General features: G+C 37.9%; 2 protein-coding genes across 2 annotated transcripts; both read left to right on the plus strand.

Annotated features, from left to right (window-relative positions):
• The first annotated feature begins 328 nt into the window (after positions 1-328).
• Positions 329-9,216, plus strand: LOC148080405 (splicing factor U2AF 35 kDa subunit-like). Its single transcript, XM_087792109.1, has 8 exons — positions 329-402; positions 1,149-1,236; positions 2,325-2,391; positions 3,443-3,492; positions 6,728-6,826; positions 6,908-7,041; positions 8,787-8,879; positions 8,951-9,216. Exons 1-8 carry the CDS (start codon positions 359-361, stop codon positions 9,057-9,059), a joined length of 684 nt encoding a protein of 227 aa, XP_087648235.1. The 5' UTR covers positions 329-358; the 3' UTR covers positions 9,060-9,216.
• A 601-nt stretch (positions 9,217-9,817) lies between these two features.
• Positions 9,818-18,238, plus strand: cbsa (cystathionine beta-synthase a). Its single transcript, XM_087792108.1, has 15 exons — positions 9,818-9,899; positions 11,920-12,211; positions 13,201-13,307; positions 13,369-13,503; positions 13,581-13,660; positions 13,928-14,132; positions 14,683-14,774; positions 15,141-15,266; positions 15,349-15,433; positions 15,514-15,619; positions 15,700-15,777; positions 16,077-16,211; positions 16,296-16,404; positions 16,552-16,636; positions 17,584-18,238. The coding sequence occupies exons 2-15, from the start codon at positions 11,928-11,930 to the stop codon at positions 17,712-17,714; spliced, it is 1,758 nt and encodes a 585-aa protein (XP_087648234.1). The 5' UTR covers positions 9,818-9,899; positions 11,920-11,927; the 3' UTR covers positions 17,715-18,238.
• Positions 18,239-18,742: the final 504 nt, after the last annotated feature.

An 18,742-nucleotide genomic window follows, 5' to 3' on the forward strand; every position in this document is an offset into this window, starting at 1 on the left:
CAGCAGGGAGAGTTTAAAGTGTTCTTTGGTTTTTCCAAAACATCCATCCATTCATTGTAAAAACGTCTTGAAAATAAATGTTCGTGTTTTAAATGAAAATGGAACATCAGCTCGCTTTTCAATATATGTGAAAGTGAAAAAAACATGACCAAAACTTATGCGATGCCAAGGTACAGGTTCCTTTGAATTCTTTAGAAAGGGTCTGAAAAAAGGGAAATGGATATCATCCCATTTTGGTTTAGCAGGGCAACGTCATTTCACTAAAATATCGCCATCTTGTGGCCGAGACCAACAGGCACGCGCCACAACCCTTCCCTCTACGTGATGACGTGAACCACACGTCACACGTGAGCTGAAAATGGCGGAGTATCTGGCATCCATTTTCGGAACAGAAAAAGACAAGTAAGTTTCATAAGGCGTTTTCAATATAGCTATAATAAAAATGATTCATTTTTTCTGACGCATCTATTGCAGGACGTGTTTTTATGTTAAGTTTGATTTGCAGTTCCGCTCAAATGACCAGGAAACCATCAGTTAGCAAGTCGAAGCTAATGCTCGGCTAGGACATTGAATGAACATTCGTACAGTTCGACTTCACGTTTGTGCCAACGCGATTAAATTCAAGTGCATACCCTTTAAGATAATCGATGAAGAATATACTTGTGCCGTATGTTTGTGAAATCATCATGTGATTCTTAATCAATCGTCACTTCGTCGACTCGTACCATGAACCCAATGTTACTGTGTTCACCTGCTCGACTGTATTTTCATCTGCTCCACAAATATTATTTATGCAGACATTAATGATGCATTATAATATTTCACCTTGTTTAAAATACCCTTGATGCGTCACGACACGCTTTGGCCAAACATATCACAGATGCTTGAGCAACGACATATCACCCATGTTTTCTTGATAACGACCTTTATGTCTTAAAAACAAATCTTCACATAAATATGACTCCATGTGCAGTTTCGTATTATTAAGCGTCATATATGTTGTTTTGTTGCAAGCTCTTATATCCGCATCTGTATTAATGGAATAGATATTCAAAGCATGCTTGATGCAAATGACAACTGCGATGGCAGTGTTGCCAACATGTCTATACGTTTTCTAAGCTTTGGATGCATTGTGTCTTCTCCTTCAGGGTCAATTGTTCCTTCTATTTTAAAATCGGAGCCTGCAGACATGGAGATCGCTGTTCAAGATTGCACAACAAACCGACCTTCAGTCAGGTAAGATACCCGCTTTTAAATTTTCCAAAATTTGATCATTGTTTGAAATATGTATATTGTATTCAACTAAATCAAACAATCACATTTTTTAAAGGTTGTTAACGGCTACAGTTCATTTAATTCCCTATTTGGACATACAACATTGTTAACCAGTTTAATAGCCAACTTCAAAATCCAAGCCTGGGAGAATAAATTAGTGTAATTGGGGTAAACGGGCGTATTACAATGAATTACCAGATTAACCTACAGTATATGATGTTGCCTATTAATATATGCCCCCTATTTATAGATTATACAATTGGATTCATTTAATTCTGGTAGTTAAAAAAAAACTTTTTGAAATATGGTAAGTTGATTTGTAAAAACATTAAATTAGTTGCAAAACTGGGACCTGATGGTTACAGAAGTGATTAGGCGCCGTAGAATGGCTGTCTTGGTGCTTGGTTCTGTTTTTCTATTGCTTATTTTGTGTTTACCTTTTTTAGTTATTTTATTCTGTACAAAAAAATCCCATTGCATTGGAAATAAAAGGTTTTTATTTATAAAAAAAAAGTCAAACAAATGGAAAACAGTGTTCTTTGCTAAGCCGTTGTTTATTATTTAAGTTGAGTTTTTGTAAAACAAAAATCATGATCAATGTGTTTACTACAATAAATGCCATTATTTTTGGTAAGATGTTATTGAGTAAATTCACATTCATAATTGTTTTCAACCTGGTAGCCAGTCGGATCACTAGCTACACTAGAGTATTCTAGCGTTTTGGTGTATTACTTGTCGTCCTACGGCAATAGAACAGTCAAGGCAATCATTAAGTTCTCTTGATTAAAAACATTAAATCAAGATCTCTTCCCAATTTGACTTTTGGCTTGCTGAGCTGTGTTATGCGTCAAACTAAAGCAAATGCAGATCAAAATGTCAATTGGGTTATAACAAAAAAATGACCACAATCAGAAAATCCTATTTCATGATTAAGGCGCTTTACAAATGAAACTTACTATTTTAGTAGAGTTGACGAGACTTGAGTACAATTCTTTTTTTGTAAATTTTATTTTTGATTCCTTACTAACGGCTTTCTTTCCACTCTGCAGACCATCTTGATCCAAAACATCTACCGGAATCCCCAGAACAGTGCGCAGACAGCTGATGCTTCACGCTGTAAGTTCAGTATTTCTGACACAAAGGATATTCAAGCTTCCGACACCTAAAACTCGACAACCAAAGTTGGTTTCTGTTTCTAAATTATAATGAGTTTTAACAATCAACCCCTTACTGCTCGCTCTCCTGGTTTCCTTGCTGATTCCAGTAATTTGATTTTAACTCGAGTGTTTAATCACCACAACTACAGATGGAAAGTAACATTGTGCTAAAACTGTCTTTTTAATGTAACTACACATTGCGCTTTTAAACAAATAAACAAAAAGCCAAATGAGCTTGGGGTTTCTACTTGGGCACACTAAAGAAAATTTACTTAGTTTTACATTATGTTTAGACTTTTTATTTATTTTGCATTAGGTCCTTCAGTTAAGGTGCACGATAAGCATACCTTCCCTTAATTGCAAAATAGAGCTGAATTAGAGAACAAATCTCTGTGATTTGAGACCACTATTGTTTTCCTTACACATAACATACATTAGTTATCAGCTTTATTAGTGTAAATAGCTTCAGCTCCATGAGCGGCCATGAGTGGAAAGGCACCTATTGACTAAACAAGGCTAATCACAATTTCTTTTCTTCCCAGCTCTGTTTATGTCACAGCAGTTTACGTTTTGTATTTCAGACCATTTTCTTCTTGAACATTCATTACCTTGAAAAGTGCCCAGTCTGCTGATGGCTGACACTGTAAGTTGTCTATTCATGTGCAGGAAATTAGTGAAACATATCCCTCGCTGCAATACTTTGTCTTAGTCTATAAAATAATGATTTTCCTGGAATTTGAAGTATGTCACTTAAGTAAAAACACCTCCAGCTCCTGTTCTGTGGATGCCACCTTGGTTTGTTCCACTCGCCATGCATTAAATCGGTAATTATAATGGCTGAACATTCCAGTTGAGAAGCTAAACATTTGAATAGCTTCTGGGTGTATTCCACAAGTCTGTTCTCTGATCTTCAGCCAAATTTGACGTTGAAAAAAAAGAATATTCCCGGTATACTGTCAGATATTATAAACTCTCCTTTTAATTTCTTTTCTTCTTTGAAATCTTTTTAGGTGCCGTTAGTGATGTGGAGATGCAGGAGCACTACGATGAGTTCTTTGAGGTAAGTGATCTGTTTAACTTAAAGATGCTCTTCACAAATGTGCTTTGAACTAGGGCTGAACCATTACAATAATCATCTAATTGCGATTATTTCCATAAAAAATATTGATTTACATGCAATTGTTGTTTCAATGTCATCTTTTTATGCATTTCTTCTCTAAACTGGTAATTATTCATATTACACTATACTGTATTTCCTTACCGGTCCGCAAAATCTTTTATGACATTAAAACGGTCAGTTGTACAAAAGAGGTTGGGGACCCCTGCTCTAAGATCCTTCCATGCATGCACACCTTTTGTGAATCCAATTCAGACTAGTTTGTTGGATTTGTTTACATAATTTGTATTGTTGTAATATATGATTATACTGAGTGTTCTTCTTTTATTTACATTTATTCTCCAAAACTTAATTTTAAAAGAGGGAAGACTCTTAGAATATTTGTATTTGACATTTTTTTCCAAGTGCTATAATATAAGTGTTATTATTATTTACTTCTGGACTTTTTGTGATCACTTAAACATCTTGACACATGCAGCAGGGTTGTTTTACACTTTGGCCCACACAGGATTGTGTTTCACCAACTTGTCAACTTCACAGACTGTCTACGTATTTTTCAGGTTATAGGGAAAAAAGTTTACAATTTAACTTGTTTCTTTATCTCATTTACTTTTTGTTCTCAAAGTGCTGTTATTTATTTAAATGGTACCATCTTTGTAATTCTATATGTTATTATTGTGGTGATACCTTTATTAGTATGGTGTGTGAAAGGATGGTGTGATGTGATGACTAGTACATTTATAAATTGGTCGATATACTTCTAGTTGTAGTTACACAAGTAAGAGGGGGATGAAAGACCAGTGGGGAACGATAACTTTGCTGCAGAGGAGGATCTGAACACTAAAATTAAAAGTAGAGTGAGGGAATAAAGAGTTAAAACAATGTTATGTGTTACAAAGCTATATATGATGTACATGTTAGCATATTTAGGTTGAAAAGGTTGTAGTATGGCGGCTTGTGTATTTGCCGAAATTATTTTCAAATTGCAGAACAAATTTTTCACTTTCTGCAATATTGCAGAACTCTGAAAAAAGTGTTTCTACCACTGATGACCTGATTCCATGTGCATGTCAGGGAAGCAGCTTCATGGCTCCACAGTTGAAACGTATGTCATATTTTGACAACACATCTTGATACGGCAGTACATTTCAGAACTACTGAAATGCTACTGCATCTCTAGTCAAAACAATTAGTCAAGCCCCCTTTCTTAGTTACTCCAATCACAATTTCTTGTTTAACTACATTTTAAAAAATCATGTTGGGTTTAGGTAAAACTAAAAACCTGTGTATATACTGTATATATGAATCAGGAGAGCTGGTATTGCTATAGAGCAGGGGTGGGCAATACGTCGATCGCGAGTTGCGAGTAGATCGCGTGATTAAATAAAATATCATATAAGAAAATAGGAAAGAGAGCTCTGATTGGCTGCTGTGCATGTCAATCAAATGGTTATTGTGCCGATTGGTTGACAATTTGATTGACATGCACAGCAGCCAATCAGAGCTCCCGCCTCCTCCACTGAACGCACAGCAAAGTTCATATGAATCGAGAATAAAAGAGAAAAACGTGTGAGTCATTTTATGCAATTCAGAAAAATGATATAGAATTATAAGCTTGTTTTTTTAAATAATATCTCGAACAAAATAATGCGCGTTCGATCGCTTCAGGTCTTCTCTACGAGAGTCACAGAAACCTGACGTCAGTTCCATCAAAGTTAAGCTGCAGGTTCCAATGAAAGCGCAACAAATGCTGGTTTTCCTTTTGTGATCGCGTCCTTAAAACACACTTGTATTAATACACCATCACATGATAACTATTTGTAAATTACCTTTATCTCACGAATGTAATAAGAATACGCAGAAACACAAACACGTTAAACAGGTGCAGGTGAGCCACACATTCTAATCACGATCAGACAACCAGTAACTTCACATCATCATCGCTTTAACAGTTTTATTCTAGTTAAACTTCTTCTGAAGATGTTTTAAAGTTAAAATAATCCACTTGTGTGATTCATATCCGACATGTTTAAAATTAACAAATATAAACTGTTAGTTTGAATTCATGTTTTCATTTGTTTTTGTTTTTTCATGATCACAGAAATGGAGAAATGTAAGTCTTGTGCTTCATTTGAATATGATTGACATATTGAAATGGAGGCATGGAAGGCGATGAACCCGTCTGAATTATTTTTTGATTTTGATGAACAAAGGAAAAAGGCTTGAATTCGTGTCAAGCAAAGATTCTTACACATGAATATGTTTTGTGCACCATTTGAGTTTGAATGAATGACCATTTTTAGTTGGAAATCAATGCAATTCTTAGTACATATGAGTCTGAACTTGTCTGCAGTGGAGGATGAGATTTAACACAGGCTGCCACTGAGACCAGGTCTCATGGATCTCATGGATCTCATGGACATTTTTGGAAGTTACTCTCAGAGGAAAAGTATCTTATGAGGAAATATGCTCCTCACAGACTGAACTATTTGAATCTAGTTATTTATGCAAGTCAGTATTTCTATGAAGATATTCATGACTGATTATCAGTCCATTCACTTCATTCAGTGCAAGTCATCTGAGTGAAGTATGTTCTTACTTACGTTGAGCAAATTTGATGAAGGTAGATCTTTTGAACTTGACAATTTTAAAAGTAGCTTGCGAACTGAAAAAGTGTGAGCACCCCTGCTATAGAGGTTACCTTCACATTCAACGTTTTTGCTTTTTTTGAAACTTCTCCCCTTAAGTCCACTTTATCTTTGCTAAGGTTGTGAGTATAAACTGATTTTTTTTTTGTCATGGACTTTTGTTTGTGCGAACATAGGTGTTCAGATTTGAATGACAAAACTTCTTGTTTACTCAGTAAGCATTGGTTTAAGTTTTGGTTACACCATCATGTTTGTTTTGGCGTTCGTCAAATACTGAGATAAAACCTTCATCTTTCCTGTTGACTACAAGAATGTTTGCATAGTCTTCTTGCATAATCACTGATCAAACTAACGTTAAGAAAAGTTCAAAGAGTCGGTTCATGTCAAGACTAGATTTTAATTAACGATCTGTTAAGAATGTATTCTGTGATATGATGTATTGCATTAATAGGTTTATTTCTGTAATTATGTGTTTATATAAATATATACTTAGAATAACATTGCCGTCTTTGTTTGTGTGTTTGATGCAGGAGGTGTTCGCGGAGATGGAGGAGAAATATGGTGAGGTAGAGGAGATGAATGTGTGTGATAACTTGGGGGACCATCTCGTTGGCAACGTCTATGTAAAGGTAAGTCGGATTAAAACTTTTGAACTTCTGAATGTCTTAACAATACTTGATCTCGATCTAATATTATATTTTATTTTCAAGTTTCGTCGTGAGGAGGATGCAGAAAAAGCTGTGATGGACCTAAATAATCGCTGGTTCAATGCCCAACCCATCCATGCAGAACTGTCTCCTGTCACTGACTTCCGAGAAGCTTGCTGTCGCCAGTATGAAATGGGGTAAGTTAAGAGTGATCCGGATAGTTTCTACGAAGCGATACGTTTATTTTTATTGACGATCTTGTAAGGAAACATAGCAGTGATGGGGCAATTCTATCACATGAAAGAACAGGTGTTGACAGTAATTAAAAGGGCCAGTTCTAACTTGCAACAAAGGAATAAACGTGAAAATGAGTTGGAGCACAACTGGGTTGTAAATGCTTGGTGTCGCTCATGTTTAAGGCTTCCTTAGGAAGAACGGTGTGGACCAGGCATTGGCAAATACAGCCTGCATGTATATACATTTTTGGAATCACAAGGTTGTTTGTCTGCCATGGACTGCACGATTATTACTTTCTTGTCCACTGCTTTAACCTTTTACGTCTGAGCCCATGACTAGATCATTAATGACATGTTTAGCGCCTTTTGGTGGAAACATCTTAGTTTCTCAGTTTCACAGCGTATGTAGCCATGGCTACAGATTCTGTGTTTTGCTGAACCGGCTTTGTGAAACCGAAAAGCCTTCCTACATTTGCAGAACGAGTAACTCAGTTTCCACTGAACCTGCTTTCTGAAATGTCCCCCCCAACACCTCGGAGCTATCCTGAGAATTGCACAACACCACAGACTTTGATGCACTGCCAAAATTGGAAGACCACCAGCACTGTTCTCACAGAAATGATTTAATCAGTTACTCTACTGCCTTGAAATGAATGCATTTAATAATACTAAAAGAAGTAAAATAATGAATTGGGTTAACTACAATGATAGTCATTTTTTGAAAGTTAAAAATACTGTTATTTTTTTAATTGCATGTTTTATTTACTCTATTAGTGTATTAAGAAATTAGAACGCATGGACTATGTAGGAGCCCTTTGACTGTCTATTACACATTTGTCACAAGTGAGGATAAGCACAACCAGATGTGGTGCAAGTCTGGGTCTCTGTTAAAGTTGGCTAATTTACCCCTCATGAAAAGTTAGGTAAACTCTGTTCCTGATACTTGCACTGCTTACTAAAGCTGCCGTATCAAAACTGTTCCCAATGGAAAATATTACAGGCCAAGTTTGACCTTCTCTGACTTAACTTTCTCTCCTTACTCTTCCATCTAATAGTGTCACGTTTAATGACATAATCTGGTTCGAACAAAACTAGCTCAAAGTCCTAAGAAATAAAATAACAAAAAAAAAACAAGAAAGCTTTAATTTTTCTTATATTTTACCAAAGGTTTGTAACTTGCAATGATGGCACCCACTTCTGCTTATTCAGCATAACCTCTTAGGGCAGTGTGACTCAACATTAAACAAATGTGCTCAGACAACCACTCTTTGAACTTTTATCATGAACCTGAGTTAAGCAACTATTGACTTCAACCTTATTATTCTCGGACTGTATAACCTAGTTGTATTTCAATAAGCGCAAGATCGCAATGCTGTTTCATCAACCTATATCTACTTTTATTTACTTTTATTTTCAGACACCTGTTGGTGATCGAGAGGATGTATTCTTACAGTAGTTTTGACAAATATGAATAAAGTAGACTTTTAGAACATTCTCGATACGTACAGTACTTGCCACTATAATTTATGAGATAAAATTTGCCCAGTAAGTAGTAACATCTAATCTATAATCTTTATCAGTTACTTTCCTCTGTTTGCTGTGCAAATTCGTAGAGGGAGAGATAAAAAAAATGACTGCTTGTCATCGGGTAGAACTAAAGGTACGCCGTGTGATGTCAGCTTGTTTACACAAATGTTCTCTTTCAGAGAGTGCACCAGAGGTGGCTTCTGCAACTTCATGCATTTGAAACCCATATCTCGAGAACTTCGTAGAGAGTTGTATGGTCGCCGCAGAAAAAGGTACTTTCTTTTATCCACACTACCTGTTGGTTGTGATCCCTTTTTCTTAATTTCTATATCTATTCTAACAGGCCTCGCTCTCGCTCCCGTTCCCGAGAGCGACGCTCCCGCTCCAAGGATCGCCGGCGGGACCGAGAAAGACGGAGGTCGAGGGACAGGGAGCGCTCTGGAAGATTCTGAAGACATTCCACTTCCAAATCTCCCACCTAATCCCTCACAGTGAAGACCGTTCTTTTCTTTCTTTGGTGACTCATTGGAAGTTTATTTTTCCCTTTTATTCCCTTTTTTTAAACGAGCCTGTGTCAATTTCTCAATAAAACAGATTTGTTACTCTGGATTCAGTTTCTTCAGTGGTGGTTGCTTCGAATGCTTGTTTGAGCAGCAGTTTTCTTAAATGTTTTTGTTTGGCTACTGAAAAAAGGCAAACATGCTTCTACGGTATAGCATTCTTTTTGTCTTTACAAATGTTTCATGCTGATAGAATTTACGAAGTCAACATATTTGAGACTTCGAAGGGTGAGATTGATCATATGTTGTTTAATGCATTCAGCATTTACCGTGTATTCAATAAAGAATAAATTGCATACATGAGATTGAAATGTTTGAGGCCAATGTACATTGACTAAAGGAATATTAGAAATAAATTAATACCAGTTACATAAGCGTTATTTTGATAGAAGAAAGTTTTTTTTTTTTTTTTCTACCCTTTTCTTGCCGTTATCTCTCCTAAGTAAACGTGTTGTTTCAATGAAATTGAAAGTCTTTTTCATGAGAGCGTGACACATGTCATTATGAAAGGTGAACGGGTGACGCAGATGTTTTCCTAGCACTTTTATTAAAAACGCTGAGATGTGATTGATCCAGCGGTCCAAACAGACGCCCTCGCCGCAGCCAATCAGCGCCGGCCCTGCGTCCTCGCAGCCTGACCCACGTGCTCCTTAAACTACACTCGGAGGACTGGTGGGAGTGAGATCAGTCTGGGCTGCTGTTGGCAGGATTGACACCGAATCGCGTTCCAAGGTGAGCAAAGGTGTTACGACGCGGTGATAAAAAGATAATTTTGAACAATAGTCTGCGCACTTTTTCCCTCTGCGTGTGTTGGGAGTTGAAGATGACGCAACACTTATTGAGCACCCGGATATTTAAATCGCATGAAATCTGATCTCGAGCATAAGTAGCGATGCATGCACATATTCATGCACGTATGCATATATATATATATATATATATATATATATATATATAAACGATCTGCAGGGTTTCACAGACACTCCCCTGCAACCCTGTATACCACACAATACACTCCATTATGACCGGTCGAGTAGTTCCTGTTGTTGAAGTTCACATTATTTTGTCCGTTTCTCTTTTAAAAGCAGTGTATTGTCGTGGTGTGAATACTGTTTCCGTTGGTGTGTTTTTTGCCTGCATTCCTCTTGCTCACATTTGACTTAACTTCTGGTTCAGAGGTTGTCAATGGTCGTCCTCACTTAATAAAACAACTAAAAGTGTATTTTAAACACGCAGAGATGCAGAGATGAATGTTTGTAGTCGTCCATGGTGCTGTACGGAAAGAAACTTCTGAGAGTTTGATGATATTTACCAATAGGTTTAACCTTTTCCTTAGGAGAGATAAGTGACAACAAAGGAAACGCATATTCGTTTTCGAAAATGCAACATTTTGCATTTTAATCTCTCCCGCAAAGACCTTTCATAATATAAAGAGTTAAGATTGGCAAACTGGTTGTGTTTTCACTTCTTTTCAAGTCCTCTTTGTGAGCCAAGCTCAGCGAAACATGTGTTTTCTCAGGTGGTGGGGGTCATTGGGGTCCTTCAGACTTACTAGCATTCTCCCCCACAGTTTCGAAATCTCAAAGAGCAGCCAAATATTGTCTCGAACATTGGAAATCGGATCCGTCCAGCAGTATTGGTGTACGGTTCCATCTGTTGTTGTTTGCAGAGGAGTTTGCTCAACATTCCTTCATGCTTCACTGCCTCTTCCACATGGTCACTTAAACTAAACAGTGTCCATTAGAAAGAGAAAAAGAGTATTTGCAACGTCAGAGGAACTATGCATTGATGCATGCCTTTCTGTTTTCTGTAAAGGTTTCATTTTGAACATTTCTTTTAATCTAAGGATGATCTTCACTATGTAACAATGTCTAAACAACCCCTCCCTATAGTCTGTGTGTCCATGTGAACAACAAACCTTTACAGCAGCAGATCAGAGACGGTGTTTTCAGTAAGATAGTAACCAGAAACTGACACGACAAGACCCCTAATATTGTTTTGTCAACAAGTGGCCATGCTGTTTTTGACAACAAAGCTTTACAAATCAACGTGCTGCTCCTTTAACAAGCTGGACAACACCGAGACAAACACAGGAGTCTCAGAAAATCAAGGAAAAGCCTGCACGAATAATAATGTCTTGAGATGTCTCTTGAAGGAGTCACTAGACTCCATCAAACATACAGAGAGAGGAAGATCGTTCCAACGCTTTGGAGCAACAGCCTGGAAGGATTTCTCTCCTCTGGTCCTGTTCAGGAACCATCAGTAGATTCTGATCCAGAGCCGGAGCTGAGGTGTAAGGCTGGATCAGATCAGTGATGTAAGAAGGAGCCTGACCATGAATAGCTCTGAAAGTAAAAGCATATATTTTATTGTGTGTTGTTTTGATTGATAAAGCGCTTTGTGACCCTGGTCTAGAAAAGGGCTATACAAATATGACGTACTTGCTTACTGATGATTTGTTTACCAGAGTAGGATTAAGTCGCTGTTTGCCTAAAGAATAGAGCAACCTGTTAAACTGTTCATGTGGCAATAAAGCAAACAGACGTGTTTGATCTCTCATTGAAGGATTGCTTCCTGTTATGGGTCCAGCTGTGTAATAACTAACCTGAGATATCGAGTTAAACTTTTTATTACGTCTCGGATGACTAAGCAGTTTCTGTGTTGTGTGAGAATAAGGATTTATTTGTTCCTTTGTCACCTATCTATAAGACACCAGTGCATTTCAACAACATTTTTTTTTTTTTTTTTTTAGGATAAATCATGCCGTCAGTTCCTCTTTCCAAAGACTCGCCTATTGGCAGCGTGTGTCCTCACTCTGCCAAGATGCTTAACCACACCAACGGAGAGGGCAAACTGCGAGAGTCTTTGTTCCCACTGAATGAGTTGACCTCAGCTGAGGACATCAAGCCGGGTAACCGAGACATTCAACTCAACACAAAAACAGTCCCTGAGAGGAAATGGATTCGGCCAGACCTCCCCAGCCGGTGCAAGTGGAGCCTCGATGCCTCTGAAGCTGGAAGCTCCCCTCATCTGCATGTCACCAGGTGATGAAGCGAAATGTTTTCTATCAGAGAAAAAGTACGTTATCCTTGACCTAGAGGGTGTGGGCCTGCAGCAGAACCTTAATCTTGACTCATTTACAAGAGCTTATCTGCCCATTCATGTTGAAGGTGTGTCTAAATGTTGTTACAAATTCTAATGTTGCGAAATGGATCATTGCACATCCATTCAAATATCTTATTAGTCACCCTGTATTGTCAACACAACAGATATGCACTTGAGTTTAAGCCATTTTTTTTATCTGGGAGTGAGCTTTGGCAAGAATCTGGCGATATGTTGCATATCCCGGTACAAGGACAATGATACAATATATAGCGATACTGTATGAACAAGGATGTTTATGTAGTATTGTCCGAGTACTTGACTCTGGTGGTGCATAATTTACATACTTCACAATCCTTCCTTTTTTCTTTTTTTTTTTGGAAATCCATATATGTTATAACCCCAGCTTCAAAAGATGCTGGAGTCGCCTGTATCCTCTCGTCCTCAGTCATTGCGGGGATCTCATGGATATTCATTGTTCCTTAAGCTGCAGAGGACACAATGACAGCTGCCATCTTGTGGCTGGAGTTTAATAGCATCACATAAAATGAACAACATTGTAAATGTAATGTAAATCATAAATTAATTTAAAGTATATATAATGATTATATTTTACTCACACTTTATTGAAATAAACCATAAAAAAAACTATGATAAAAATAAAACAATATTTGAAAGCAAAAAAAGACAAATTCATACATGACAGCTCAATATATATATATATATATATATATTGTAATATTTAAAAAAAATATTGATATATCAACATTTTATTACACCCCTTCAATTTGATATAATTCAAAAGGAATGTATCAGAATTAAACGTATAACTCCGACATTTTACTTAACTAAAGACCTATTAATGGATCAAAGTCATTGCTTTTAATCCCTAAGAACCGACTGTCTCACTGGCTTCCTCCGCCCCATGCAGACAAACGACTCCCAACATTCTCCCAAACATCCTGCACCGAATTGGAGACACACCGTTGGTTCGCATCAACAAGATCCCCAAAGTGTTTGGTCTCAAGTGTGAACTACGTGAGTGAAGAAAGTCACTAGTACACTCTGCTCCTTGACCCTGACATCCAAGTGTTTCTAGTTGCCAAGTGTGAGTATTTCAATGCCGGTGGAAGTGTGAAGGACAGGATCAGCCTGAGGATGGTGGAGGATGCTGAGCGGGACGGACTTCTCAAGCCTGGTGATACGATCATCGAGCCCACATCTGGAAACACTGGTAGGTCTGCTCCATCTCCAATGTCAGTGTGAAAACTGCATAAGATGTCAGGGTTACAAAACACATGTGCTCTCCAGGTATCGGCCTTGCTTTGGCGGCTGCCGTCAAAGGCTACCGCTGTATTATCGTCATGCCTGAGAAAATGAGCATGGAGAAGGTATGTGCTGTAACTTGTTACTTGAACACTCTCGCGCCTAAGAAGACGATAACACGTTTCGGTGAATTCTTTAAAACGCACTCCAGTTGTTGTGCTAAATCGGGATTTTATCTTGAGGAACATGTTTGTCAAAAAGACAATTCTCAAGTGAATGTTGTGGAATGGCTACAACATGCTTAAACAGACAACAGTATTTTGCTACACTTATTCTCAAGACAAAAATATTAAAATTGACATTTTTCTTTTTGTGCTTGTTTTTTTTTTAAGGTTGACGTTCTGAGAGCTCTTGGAGCTGAAATAGTCCGCACACCGACCAGCGCTCGCTTCGACTCCCCCGAGTCACACGTGGGTGTGGCCTGGCGCCTGAAAAACGAGATCCCCAATTCTCACATTCTTGACCAGTACCGTAATCCAAGCAACCCTCTGGCTCATTACGACACCACAGCTGAGGAGATCCTGCAGCAGTGTGATGGTAGGAAGTTCCGACTTTTAACAGTTCCACACGCGTGAGATGGTTAAGGATCATTATACAGCCCTTCTGTCTTAATGAGAAATGAATCGTGTAGAAAAGTGAGAAATCCTAATGTATCTTTATCAGCTCCAGTTCAACTGGATGGTGCTGGTTAAGTGCCCACCTCAAAACATGGCTTGTTCACTGAAAACAGTAACTGTTAGCCATTTGCCTTTGAAGTAGTTGCCTTAAAGGTGTTGTGATTCAGGTGACTGTGACCTCTGACCTGGGTTAGTGTGTTTGTGTGTGTGTGTGTTAACAATGTTTAGGAGGAATTCTAGTTCTTGTGTCTGGATCTTGTCAATGCGTGTCCCACACTGATCAAAAGAAAGCATTTGTCAATGGATCTGCTCCCAAAGCAAACTCTGACGCCTTTGTTAGTTGACATAGAGTACTGATCAAACAGACAGGTGTTTGGTTACATTGGGAGCAGACGTGTCACCGAGTTCACATGAGTGTGTCTATAGAGGGTAGACATTGTTATCCCACCATTTGTGTTTCTGTTTGCCAGGTAAGCTGGACATGCTGGTGGCTGGAGCCGGCACCGGAGGCACCATCACTGGCATTGCCCGCAAGTTAAAGGAGAAATGCCCAGATATAAAGGTAAGTAGTCGTTGTTGCAGCATCTGTAAGACGTTGTTACAAAAAGATTAAAAACATTGCTGCTTGATGGTGGATACAAATATGTTAACCTTGCAACTAACAAAAGCTAATGCAGGCAAATGGCTCAAATCATTTCCAAATAGATTAATGTCAAATGCTTGACAGATACTGTTCAATAGGCAAAAATGTCTTCAGGCAAAAGGGATTATCTTTAATCTTTAAGAGGCAACTGATGTTCTTATACATGTACTTGATGTGTAATGAAAGTGTATCATGGGAAAATCTCTCTATTTGAAAAACTTTATTTAATTTATCTTGAAAAGGACAACAAAAACCCTGATGTCTTCTCTTCTATGTTTTGTGTAGATAGTCGGCGTTGACCCTGAAGGCTCCATCCTGGCTGAGCCTGAGATACTCAACAAGACCGACAGGACTCAGTATGAGGTTGAAGGTATTGGATATGACTTCATCCCAACAGTGCTGGACAGATCTGTGAGTCTTGACGTGACTAGCATATTTCTTTGGTTTTCTCAATGATGTTTTACTGATGGACTCTTCATTGGCTGTTTTGCAGGTAGTTGATACTTGGTACAAGTCCAATGATGAGGAGTCCTTCAATATGTCCCGGATGCTCATCAGAGATGAGGGTCTGCTCTGTGGTAGGTGTGGAGGTTTTAACTGGAATCTAACTGTTTGTTATTGCATGAAACTAACTTCCTCCACCTGTTGTTCTTGTCAGGAGGCAGCTCTGGAACTGCTATGGCAGCAGCTGTGCATGCGGCCAAAGAATTGAAGGAAGGCCAACGTTGTGTGGTCCTTCTTCCAGATTCAATCCGGAATTACATGTTAGCATTCATTCCAACTCACTGGCATTTACTTGTGTCTTTGTATCTTTTTGTAAAGCAGCATTTTTTTTACCCTTCAGGTCTAAATTTCTGAGTGACAAGTGGATGGTCCAGAAGGGTTTCCTGAGGGAGGAGGACTTGATGGTGAAGAAACCCTGGTATGTCACGCCAGAAAGGATGAAAAGCAGGGGTGGGCAAAGTGTTCCACAAAGGGCTGCCATGGGTACAGGTTTTTGTTCCAACCAATCAAGAGGACACCTTTTGACCAATCAGGTGTCTTAATCAGTTGAGTGACAGTCTGGTGTTGCTTGTTTCATTGGTTAAACTGTGCATGCTCGATCGGTTGGAACAAAAACCTGCATCCCCAACCCTTTGAGGACTGGTTTGCCCACCCCTGATGTAAAGCCTTATGATTTTTAAGTTAATAATCCTTTATCCTTCATTCACCATCAATTAGGTGGTGGAACCTGAATGCTCAGAGTTTGAACCTCTCTGCACCCCTCACGGTCTTGCCAACTGTCAGCTGTCAGAAAACCATTAAGATTCTCAAAGATAATGGCTTTGACCAGGCTCCTGTGGTGGACCAGTCAGGGTGGGACATCTGGAAACTCTTTGCAACGGTTGTTTAATTGTAATGCAGTTTCCTGATCTTTGCTTCTGTGTGAATGTTGCGTAGGTTGATCCTTGGAATGGTCACTTTGGGGAATATTTTGGCCTCCATCCTGGCAGGGAAAATCAAGCTGTCCGATGTGGTCAGCAAAGTCCTCTACAAGCAGTTCAAACAGGTGCCAGCCACATGCCTTTGTATTTTTAATACAATTAAATTATTTAAATCCACATGTTTCAAAAGAGTATTCATGTTTAAATTTACAGAATAAACATTTTATCTTCATTCATACAACTTCTTATCTTCATCACAACCTTTCATTTAGATCCGTCTCAATGATAGCTTGGGAAAGCTGTCACGTATACTGGAGACGGACCACTTTGCGTTGGTGGTGCATGAACAAATCCAATGTGAGTACAACTTGTAGATTCGTAGGTATTGTCACGAGAATACAAAGATAAACTTGGGAATACTTTGAGGTACATTATTTGCTTGAAAAGGAAAAGGATGATTCTGACTAACATTTTAAGAAAGCAAAACCAGCTCACTATTTTAGGCCATTTTACCCAATGTAAGTATTGGTTAAAACCCAGAGGAGAGGGATCCTTCCAGGCTGTTGTTAAGCCACTGCCTTGTCTTGAGCTTCTAAAGTTTTTTAATTTGTATTGTCTTGTTGTTTAAGAGCTTTGTGACCCTGGTCTGTGAAAGGCGCTTTACACATAATATTTGCTTACTTACTTACCATTCAGTATGGCTGTGTTTCATTTTTGGCAGTAATATGTACCTACATTATTTTACAAACACCACTGCTTCAAGTCACATATATTTATTTATTGTGCACTTTAGTTTTTTCGTGCTTTGAAGTTGCGCCTGTTCCGTTCTTTTAATAGTTCTGCACCGTACAAAACCTCCTGATAGTCTGCACTTGATTATCATTACAACAGCGCCTTCAGGCGGTAGATTGAAGTACTCGTTTCGACATCGACTATAAATAATTACTGGAGTTTGTGTGGTATGGACCGAGTTTTTTGCGAATTTCAACATAATTACTGAACAACTTGTCTCACGAAGGTATCTGTTGTACAATATTTTTAAATATTACCAAATCATTTTATATCTGCTGCTCGTGGACAATTTAAATAATAAAAATAGTAATAACTTCACAATAGATTGAAAAGGGTATTTCTAATGCTCAATCATTATAATACGATCCTTTGAATACCCCACTTTCACAGTTGCAGTTTCACGTTCTTTATTGCAAAACTTAAAACTCTACGTATTCAACAAAATTGCTGCTTCTTGCTTTTGTTTTTATTAAAGTGCATTATAGTTCTTCTTTTGAATGTTTCATCTCTAGACTTGTCGGATGGCTCCTCCAGTCTGAAGCAGATGGTGTTTGGCGTGGTGACTGCTGTCGATTTGCTCAACTTTGTGACTGGAAGAGAAAGAAGGGAGAGGTCAATGTCAGAATCCACAGATGAGCTGTAACCTTTTCAAGGCATGTGTTAACACTAACGGTCTTAAGAATAATTCCTAATGATTTCTGCTTTTTTAAAACCGATTCTTCATCTTATTTTATGATATCTTAAAAACAATATGTAATCTTAATGTAGTAGTTAGGAAAACGGCACATATTGCTGCTTTATTTAAGGTTTACTTTTTTATTTTGTTTGTGTATTTTCTTAGTGTGTAGGAGCAAGTATAGTTATAGTTGATATTGTTTTATATATTCACTTTCAAGGCAACAATGCGGAGATTGTTACACTGTGTAGGTGTGTAAACATGGTGTATGTGAAGAGTCTGTACTCATCGCTCAACAATGCTAATACCAATAACGGATGTAAATAAATATCTCTTCTCTCTGTCTCTAATTAGCATCACCATTCTCACAATGAGTTTTTTTGGTGTTTTGCTTGTCTTATTATTTTAAATGACCTCTTAAATATTTAACCAAACCTGTTTAAAGCATTTTTGTTATTGTGAGGAGTTTAATAAAGGTTTAAACAAAATTCTGCCTGTTTTTTTTGTTTTTTTTTCAATTAAAATCAAGATACATTGATTGTATATAATTAAACAGTCCTTTTAGATAAAATGTTCCTTTATAAAAAGAGTGGGATAAATGACCCATTTGTTACTTTTACCCATAAGTTAGTTCACATCAAAGGGCAACCAATGTGTTGATTTGACCGTCTTAAATTGAGGTTGGACCTTTGTTGTACTCATCAGTATGTCTCTGTTTACAAAACTCTTAACTTAAATATTTACATTAGAAAACGTGCCTAAGCCCCGACCAATGATAACTTGATTTTCTGGAGATGAAATCTTGTTTACAATAACCACACCCACTCTGCTGTGATTGGTCATGCATCAAGGCATGTCCGACAATAAATAATGAAGAAACAATTAATAGAAAATGAAAGAAAAGAAAATAAATGTGTGAGAATACGTTCAATCGAATTGCTTAGAAGGATCTTACAATAAAATGGACAACACAACATCATTTAAACTTCTTCCAT

The sequence above is a fragment of the Callionymus lyra genome, chromosome 5 (genome assembly GCF_982586985.1).
Source record: "Callionymus lyra chromosome 5, fCalLyr1.hap1.1, whole genome shotgun sequence".
Lineage (NCBI taxonomy): Eukaryota > Metazoa > Chordata > Actinopteri > Syngnathiformes > Callionymidae > Callionymus > Callionymus lyra.